The 10403-nt window shown below is 31.0% G+C and overlaps 1 protein-coding gene across 1 annotated transcript; it reads left to right on the top strand.

The window, feature by feature from the left end:
- The first annotated feature begins 125 nt into the window (after positions 1-125).
- Positions 126-5179, top strand: LOC112031906 (aspartyl protease family protein 1). The gene is made up of 10 exons (XM_065777113.1): positions 126-589; positions 696-837; positions 1829-2064; positions 2818-3042; positions 3168-3303; positions 3396-3469; positions 3555-3654; positions 3738-3801; positions 4554-4625; positions 4731-5179. The coding sequence occupies exons 1-10, from the start codon at positions 255-257 to the stop codon at positions 4937-4939; spliced, it is 1593 nt and encodes a 530-aa protein (XP_065633185.1). The 5' UTR covers positions 126-254; the 3' UTR covers positions 4940-5179.
- Positions 5180-10403: the final 5224 nt, after the last annotated feature.

The following is a 10403-nucleotide window of genomic DNA, read 5'->3' as shown; positions in this document are numbered from 1 at the left end:
CTTTCGCAACGACTTGACTTTCACCAACGCAAGCGTCGACCAAACCAAACACCGGGACCCAGCTCTCGATGGCTCTCTTTTCTCTCTCACTCAAAGACTTCCAATGCCATCTTCTTGGTTTTGTTCTGATAAGAACGCGTCAACTTTCTTTCCCTACATAAACTAAAACTCTTCATAGTGCTCGATCATTCATGCTTTAGCTTTATTAATAGACCAAGTCTGGTTTTTTCTCTGAAAAAACTTCAAGCTAAGCAATGGCTTTGGCTTGGACCAGTTCAGCTTCTTCATATTCATTGACTTCCGGATTATACATACTACTGGTATTGTTACTCCTGGGATTGAATTCCGGGATCTGTCACGGGTTGGGATCATTTGGATTCGACATTCACCACCGGTTCTCCGATCCGGTTAAGCAAATTCTGGGCTTAGAGGGGCTTCCAGAGAAAGGAAGCGTAGAGTACTATGTTGCTATGACTCACCGAGACAGCATAATCCGAGGCCGCCACCTCGCCGCCAGTAACAACCAGTCACCGGCACCGCTCACTTTCGCCAATGGAAACGACACCTTCTACCTCTACAGTTTGGGAAGGTATGATCCTTAAGAGTCACTCCTTTTTCCTTTTTCTTCCTGTTCCTTTTATATATACTAACTTTTTTTTTTTTTTGGTTTCTTCTAAATGGTGTTGATATTTCAGTTTGTATTATGCTAATGTTTCTGTGGGGACACCAAGTGTATCATATATGGTAGCATTAGACACAGGCAGTGATTTGTTCTGGCTACCATGCGATTGCAACAACAAAACTTGCGTGCCCAGCTTAAAGACAACATCCGGACAGGTATGTCAATTATTATATATAACTTTAGATTTCTAATCTTAGAATTATATGTTTACTTCAAGTGATCCTATCTGGAATTATTTATTGTGTTATTATGATCTCTTTTTCTCCTACAAATTATATATGTATATATATTTGCATTACAAAGAAGGATGACAAGCAAAGAAGTTAAAACATATGTAAAGTTAAAAATAAATAAAATACATACAGGACAAATAGAAAAGTCCAATATTTCTTCATATAAAAAGTCTAAGATGTCAAGAAATAGTAGTACAGTGGCATAACTTGCTCTCTTTAATTAGGAGAATCAAATTAAGTTTAAAAATCTTCACTTCCCTATTATACAATGAAATGTAAAAACTAAAATTAAAATTAATAAATTAATAAATAAATAAAAAGTCTAAGTTATTGGCTTTAAATAAAACGGTTTGTTGAGATTTTAAATATTGTGATTAGGGCTTCTAGCTAAGTTATAAGGTATTGGCTTTATTAAATCTGGTTAAAATTGTTGGTAAAAATATAAGAAATTAGTTGTTTTATAATTAGAAAAGTCAATGATTGAGTCAGAAGAGGTTCTACTTGATCAGGCATGGAGATCAAGTACTCTTTGAGAAGATTTAAGCCATATGCAGTCGTAAAAATCAAAAACCAATTACACAAACCTTTCTCTTCAACTTCTCTCCTCCAAGATATAACAACCTAATTGTTTGACAAAGCCTAATTAATCATCATACCTATACCTCTCCCATATATATTCGGGGAATTGACCCATTTCTTGCATCCAACACAATCAGTTATAAATTATATCAGATTACTTCCTTATTATTATGAGCATAAGTTTTTTACAGAAATAATAACTTCCCACTAGAACTTTTCTATCCCATCAAACTTACACCTTTTCGAATTCAGTCAACCAAATTTTTACCAAAATCAAATTTTCATTTATTCATTTCAATATCAAAATTCAACAACAATTTTTTTTTTCAAGCAGGAAGTAAACTTGAACATCTACAGTCCTAATGCATCATCAACAAGCAAAAAGGTTTCCTGTGACAGCAGTAACTTATGTGATCCAAAACAGTGTCCTTCAAATAATAGTGATTGTGCATATACATATCCATATCTTGCAAACAACACGTCAACTTCTGGGATCTTGGTAGAGGATGTGTTGCACTTAATTACGGATGATGATCAATTAAAAGCTATTGACATTCCAGTCACCCTTGGGTAGGTTATTTTTCATTGCTTTCCTAGCTACCAAAATCTTTGGAAGAAATATTGTTTCAAGTGAACATCATACTAACTGTATATCATAAACAATATCATTATAAAACTCTAAAAATATAAATATTAAATAATTGTAGTTAAAATGACAAAATTATGTAATAGGCATATAGTTGATATTTCGGTAAATATAGATCATTTGGATGATAAACTTGGAGTTCAGTATGGCTCTTTTCCTCTGCAAATAGGTGTAATCATTTGTGATGGTGTGTTTTATTGCCTCAAGCATACTGAAAACACCTAAGGGATGTAGGTGTTATGATCTTAGTATTTCACATGGATTAAATATAAGCTTAGCCATGTGTTTATAAGATCTTGGATACCCTCCTCTTATATGCTAATTTTCAAAAGTGAGTTCCACAAATGGGTTCCTAACAGTAGATTATGCTTGGGATTACCATGATATCAAGCACTTATAGGGGACTAGTTATATTACTGGAAAAAATTAATGTCTTTAGTATGGTCATAATTTTTTTTTTAAACCATAATTTGTGGGCTAGCATTACTTTTTCATTGATAATTTGATAATTGCGGGTGAGGGGGATTTGATTCATCGAAATTGCTTCTTATTAATACCCCATGGTCAAATTATTTCAGCAAATTTTATTAATTTGTATTCAGCAAAAAAAAAAAAAAAAAAAAAAATCATTCATTTGTGTCTAACCCTTGTGATCTAATCCTTTCATTTTGTTTCAGATGTGGTAAAAATGAGACTGGTATTTTGCTAGAGGGATCTGCACCAAATGGTCTACTTGGGCTTGGTCTTGATAATATATCTGTTCCCAGCACCATAGCAAGAAAAGGGCAAGGTCCAAATTCTTTTTCCATGTGTTTTGGATATGATGGGATTGGGAGAATAAATTTTGCAGATAATGGCACCTCAGAACAAAAAGAAACATCATTCACTGCTGAGCCCTCATCGTAAGTTGTCACTTCTTAACATTGTAAATGTCAATGGCAAAATTATTTAGTTTAACGGGAAGACTATCTTTGACTTGAACCTCATGCTGCTCGCACTAATATTTCCCTTGTAAACTTGTTACCAGTCCATCTTATAACATTAGCATCACTCAAATAAATGTCGGAGTGAATGTTTCTAAAATGGAGTTCAATGCAATCTTTGACTCCGGTACATCATTTACACACCTAACGGACCCAGCTTATACATTTATTTCTAAAATTGTAAGTAATTTGAATGGCAGCTTTTAGTTTTATATATCATTGGAACTTCATCCTATGGCAAATGAATGTATGTGATTTATGTTACTTTGCAGTTCAATTCCAAGATCACAGAAAAACGACATTCATCCAATTCCCAATTGCCCTTTGAATATTGTTATGACTTGAGGTATTTGGGCAAAACTTATTCTTATTTTGTATTGGTTTTTCTCCTTTCAACTCTGAACCACTAATTAGTTGCACTTTATTTGTAGTGCAAATCAAACCGGATATATGATACCTATAATAAACCTGACAATGAAAGGTGGAGAACAGTTTTATCTCACTAATCCAACAGAACTGTTCCCTACAAAGGTGTGTTGTCGCACTTACTAGTGCTTAATTTAAGATCTTATTCTTGCCTATGTTATGCTGAAAATTGATGTTGTGGTCTCCAGGTCCAGGGTGGATATGTCTATTGTCTAGCTCTTCTCAAAAGTACAAATATAAACGTGATAGGACGTAAGTATTTATCAATGACTATCCTTATTATTTGTCATTTTGAAATTTTACCTTTATGCATTCATTCTTTTATAAGGAGACCATCAGGCACTGAGAAAACATTTAAAGTTTGGATGCTCTATATAACCTTACTTTATTTGCAACTTTATTGATTATGAATTATGAAGTTGATAAAAAGCAATAAAGTATTTGAAATTTATTTTTCTTTCTTAGGAGAACAATATTACATAATTTCTAGATTGATGAATGTGATTTCTTGAGGTGGGTAAATTGCAAATTTTTGGTGAATAGGTCAGACCTACAAATTTCAATAATCTTGTGTCCAATTAAAATTAAAATTTCTAAATCATTACTATATTAACCCTTCTTGTTAAGTGATCTCATCCTTGTTGAACCAACATTTTCACAATATGGTTAAAATACATTATGCCAAGAATATATCCTATTAGCTGTCTCTAACTTAAAATTTTAAAGTTTATATAGTAAGACTATGAATGGGAGGTTTAAACAATGGTTGGCTCCACTCTTTTAAATCGGACTTTAACATATGCTTTAGAAACTACAAACATATATGGTTTTCATTTAATCATTGCATCATAGAACAAGCCAATATTGTCATTTGTCAACTTCTATTTTGGGAACACCAACACCTGGACTTTCATGGTCCCTTATATCAAGTAGCCATTATGTCTCCTAACATGTTTAAATTGAGAAATTTCCACTTACGATATGGTTTTATTTATTTCATCCAGAAAACTTCATGACTGGTTATCGCATAGTTTTCAACCGCGATAAGATGGTCATAGGTTGGAATCCATCTAACTGTGAGTTAGTTCAACTTTTTCTTTAGATTGAATTTCAATATGCAAGTCAATTTTTTCTTCTACTATTGAATTCTTTATGACCATAAAGAGACTTGGTGCCCACAGGTTACAATGATTCAAATTCGAACACTTCACCTATCAACCCATCACACTCTCCTGCCGCTTCACCTAGCAGTCTATCACTCTCTCCTGCTGCCTCTCCTGCTCTTTCTATCAATCCAAAAGCCACAGCACCATCTAGTCATTCACCCAAGTTGAAGGCTTTTACTTGCGCAATCATGATTCTTTTTGTTTCATTCTTTGCCATTGTTTGATTATCTTTTTATTATTTGGCGAGACTTTCACCCTTGTATTTATTTGTATTGAATTTAAAAGTTAACTCAAAAGAAATCGGAACCATCGATAGCTTGCTAATTTTCTTGGCGTTTGAGTCCGCTTGGACTAAATGTTTAAAAAATTTATAGTTTCAAGAATCATTTTTGCGTATATATTTTTGAGTCTGCCAAATATATAGTATTGTTTAGTTTTGTTAATTGAATGTGTTTTTTACATCAGCTTATTTACTTTTTGTTAAAAGTATGCTAAAACATACTTGTACTATAAAAAATTTGGAGAAAAAAAATTAGATTTTAAATTGCACATAAAAACTAAAAAATTAATAAATAAACTAGAGGAAAACATTTCCAGATCCAGCCCAAACAATAAGTTTGCCCAAAACCACATTGACATTGTGAACCCACTTCATCTCTCTAAATTTTCAACCACTCTAGCGTAGGTTCTGGCTTCGATTAGCTGGTTTAAAATAATAATAATAATAACTAGTCGGAAACCCATGCAATATATGAGAACTTACCTTTTTATAATAGACTAAAATAGATTTATAAAATTTTAAATTGATTATGAAACTATCCTATTGCGTGAATTGCTCCTATCTTTTTGAATTACAATTTGATGAATAAGCAACGGGTTGCAAAAAATCTAGCTAACAAATTTAGATATTGCAAAAAAAAAATAACTAAAAAATTCCGATGTTAAAACTTCTGAAAGGAAAAAAAAAATCAAAAACTTTACTAGCACTACCTAAAAATTATTGAAACAAAACAAAATATATATGACTATCAAATAGAGAAATATAAAAAAAAAAGATAGGTTACCTTCAAGAGAATAATCCATAGCTATAATAGTTGAAATTTGCCACACTGTTTCAAATATTGCAAAAAATTGAACCCAAAAATTTAAATGGTCAAACTTTCAAAAAACAATAAAATTAAAATCAAAAGATTTAAAACCTATAAATTAAAAAATATATATTATATATATATATATATATAGTCATTATTGCGAGACAATTTCAGAGCTTTTCTAAGTTTTTTTTTTTTTATCATCCAATTCTTCATAATTGATGAAAAATTTGGTTCAAACATTGTCGAACACTTTAAAGGTGCTAATAATATAGGCTTCCAACATAATCTTTAATTAATAAACAAAGAAACATGACACCATAAGAGAAAACATAAGATAACATATAGCGCATAGACCTTACTCTGCAGCTGTGAAAAAATATCCACACAAAAGGAATTGAAAACTTGTACAACAAATGCAATAAGCTGCTTCTTATATGAAACAACCTAACATACGTCTCCGTTATGTAAGGCTTAAGGTTATATAATCTAAAATAATATAGAATATAGCAGCTTTGAACCACACAAAAAGTTAGCAAACTTACTGCAATACTTGTAGTTATATTATATAATGTAAAGTACAACTCCATCGCCAATGAAAGTCATATAAAATCTAATAGGCCTGGAAGAACAGGCAGTCACAAGATCACCTCCACCAAAACAAAACAAAAGCAAAAAAAAACTTACTCACAAAAAAGAGAAAAAGCAAGAGCAAGCGTACCAAAGAAATTGAAGCTTAGAGTTTCTCTCTTAGTGGAGACGGACAGAGGAGGCTGCTTTAGGGTTTTCAAAGATTTTGTCTCTTTTATATATATATATATATATATATATATATATAAGAGACTCATGTTAGAAGTCTCTCACTATTTAGTTTTAAAACTTAAAATTTTTTATAAATTAAAATGATGATGTGAAAAATTGTGGAGCCTTCAAAAGCTTCAGTTTTATATATATATATATATATATAGATAACTAGTCGTCAACCCGTGCGATATACGAGAAATTTATTAAATATGGGACAAAGTTTAATTACAAAATTAATTGTAGTCTTAGGCTACAAACTTACTTAATATCTTTTTATTAGAAGTGAATTTTGACAAATCTATCATTAGATTACATCTTCTTTTTATATCCTCCATACTTGCAAAATTTAAAGAAATTAAATATCAATAACTATGACGTTAATTAATTTTTTTTCAACTGCAAGTTTTTGTAATTTAAAATTATGCATAAAATATAAGATTATAAATCATATAGTAAATAATATCCGATTGACACAAAATTTAACATGTGTATTAAAAGCGTAAAAAATATGCAATTCAATGGTTCGATTTTAAAAATATGTTGTAATATTTATTTTATTGAGTGAATTTGTAGCCTTAAGTTACAACCAATTTTGTAGTTAAAATTTATCCTTAAATATGAGTTATTGCATATTCTATGGGTAGTTTAAGAGATTATTTTAAATCTCCATTTCATTATATTTTAGCTGGAAAATACTATATTGTCCATAAATATTGGAACACAAATTGTCTTTTAACACAAATGTTTATGAAATTGCATTTCAATTATAAACTCCCCACAAAAATAATATAAATCAACCAAAAAAAAAAAACAAATTTCTATGAACAACTACTAATGTGAGTTTCATATTTTGTTGTTATTTCTGTAGTATAATATAGTCACTAACCCATGCGCGGTACAGTTTAATTAAAATTATATTTATTTATTCAAATTTGTATGAATTTTTTTTTCAGATTTGTAATGAAACTCTTAATCCTCTATTTTATTTAATATAGGAAAAGTAGATAAGTTTGGGAAAAAAAAAACTAAAACTAAATTTTGGTTCAATTTTCAAACTTCATAAACAAAAATGATAGAGAACATCATACAAACATATAAAGCAAAGCAAATAATGATTTTTTTGAATTTAATTAAGAATAGTTGTATCAATAGGAGTCAGTGTTTCATGTTTCAGTTTGGATTTTTCTTTTCAGTTGTATCAAAATAATTACACACAATAAATGATATATCAATTTTTATTAACTGATAATAATAATATAATAGATGTACATGGCCTAACTCCTCTGAGGTAACCAATTAGACTCATGATTAAAATTTATAATAATAATAATAATAATAATGTTCAAATCCAAACTATGATAAATGGTATTAGAGTAATGCTAGAAATACAATAAAATGCTCTCAACAATTTCACAATATTTCTAAATTAGTATATCAACTCACGTATAAACGCATGGCAATATCTCATTTAATTTTTTTTGGTATAATAATTTAAGAATATTGTGAAATTATTGTGATATTTTGTTATGTTTCTCACATTATACTTGTAGTTAAGAACACTAAAATGGGCATAGCTATTATAAAAAATAAATAAAATAAAAATAAAATAAAATAAAATAAACAAAAAAAAAAAACACTTAAATAGTTTAAAATTGTGGCACGCTTTTTCGCCACACATTGAAAAGTGGTTGCAACCTTTTTAGTTGGTCTTGTTCCCTCCTTCTATGCTACTCAAATACTCTCTTGGTAAAATGCCATTTGAGCAAGACACAAACTTGTTTGATTCAAATTCATTCACGCACAATACAGTGAGAGAGAGCTGGGCTACGTGTGAAGAAGATGAACAAAGGAAAAGAAGAAGAAGAAAATTCGAAGAAGAAGAAGAAGAAGAAGAAGAAGAAGAAGAAGAAGAAAAACTCACATCTATTTTGCTTTATAATTCAGGTGTAAAAAAAGGTGTTCACCTTGCCTTCAAGGTGGTGCCGCCAATGCCTCAGCCGCATTGATGCCAATCTTCAAAGGAAAGAGAATGATCACTTTAGGGTTTTGAGTTTGTTGGTGTTATAAAATAGGAGTCTGGTTTCACATTTTAGTTTGATGTTTCTTTTTCTTTTTTTTATATAAAATTTGAAAATAAATTAGTGATGTGGAAAATATTTCTTTAGTATATATATAGAAATATAAAATCAAAATTTTTGTTTTTTTAAATAATGCTGACATGGAAAATTGTGGTGCGAGCAGAGGCTTTGGTTTTATATATATATATAGATAGATAATAATAATACATTCCAATTATACTCCACATAATTCTATGCAAAGTTATACTTATACCACTTTATTTTTTTTATCAAAAATAATATTTTGATTAATCAAGCATCAGAATACATTATCTTCTTCAAGACTGTACCTCTAGCAGAAGGAGAACTAAAACTAAAATATCCAAACTTCAACAAATTGATGCTATAAATGTTTAAAATGTTCAAAACGTGATTCATGTGCCAAGCCCATGAATCCTAAAGGGGAAAAATTGGGAACATGTGGTTTAGAGGGCAAAAATGGATCTCCAGCAAAACCCTCTGAAATGGGCTTAAACTTTGACACTTGGCTTGAGGTGTTGAATCCTACTTCCTAAAGTCCAAATCTCAGTTGCAGCACTAGGATTCTTCCTTAATACTTGCCTTAATCCCATTGGCCGAATACAATCTCAGCAATCTTAGCATTTAATGCAAGATCACCCCAAATACTATCCATATGTGACATTGCCAAAAGAAGCAAAACAGCCCCAAAAGCAAATCTACCATTTTTAGGCCAAATCTAGATTATTAATTCAACTATCAAGGCTCCCCTAAATCAGACCTATGTTTTTTGGATTCTTGTTAATTAATGCTTCTCTAAACTCCATTATAAAAGCATAAGCATCTTAGCCCACAAACTCACAGCAACTCCCTCTGAAACTTTCTAATTGATTGGTCATTTTGCTTGCAATTCAACTCTCTTTAAGCTTACTACTCCTCTCCTTCAGCCCACACTCATCTAACCTCAGATATTTTTTTCTCTCCTTTACACAATTATAGCTTATAAATGTCTCCCAATTAGTCACAAGCAACTACCCCTCTAAAACTCTTGATTTATTTGCCATTTTACTTGTGGTTTAGCTCCCTTTAAGCTCACCACTCATTCCCCTTTAGCCCACTACTCACTAAAGCCTTAAACTCAATGTTAATCCCATCCCACTTACTCAAAACAGCTCACATTACCTCATTCATGCCTTATGTACACATACTCATCAAAATCATAGTTTAATATTTGGTACACTGAGCTGGGATCTCTTTCTCCCTTCATTCCATCCTATTTTTCTTCTTTTATTTGTAACTATGAAGCCTTTAATCCTTATTTAGTATTATTATGATGAAGGCCATAATGTTTTGGAAACTATGGAAATTTTCCCTTATGTTGACTTAATAATAATAAGGAAAAAAATATGATTTTCACTATGTAAACACACTTACTAACCTGAAATTACCCTATCGCTGGAGATAATACCATACCACTAGAGGACTGATTTGAACTATCGGACCAGAATCATTAATATACTAATTAACTATTGTAACGTGCTTTTCATTGGGCTTTTGTTGCTGTTTTGTCATGTGCAGCCTTTGTTGCTTGCTTAGATAGGCTTTGTCATCACACTGAAAGCATTTGGGTACCATCTCAAGAGCCCATAGGCGAGTTTCAACTTGACTTCCCAACATCTTAGATAGAGGCAAAATTTTCCCCTCGACACCTTGATTCA

The sequence above is a fragment of the Quercus suber genome, unplaced genomic scaffold (genome assembly GCF_002906115.3).
Source record: "Quercus suber isolate HL8 unplaced genomic scaffold, Cork oak 2.0 scaffold_9, whole genome shotgun sequence".
Lineage (NCBI taxonomy): Eukaryota > Viridiplantae > Streptophyta > Magnoliopsida > Fagales > Fagaceae > Quercus > Quercus suber.
This window is presented reverse-complemented; position numbering and strand designations above follow the sequence as displayed.

Bases quoted from the DNA above. Each gene is read 5' to 3' on its own strand.
- LOC112031906 (XM_065777113.1), top strand. From the start codon at position 255: ATGGCTTTGGCTTGGACCAGTTCAGCTTCTTCATATTCATTGACTTCC. The intron at 838-1,828 runs GTATGTCAATTA...TTTTTCAAGCAG, and splicing joins TAAAGACAACATCCGGACAG to GAAGTAAACTTGAACATCTA. The intron at 4,626-4,730 runs GTGAGTTAGTTC...TGGTGCCCACAG, and splicing joins AGGTTGGAATCCATCTAACT to GTTACAATGATTCAAATTCG.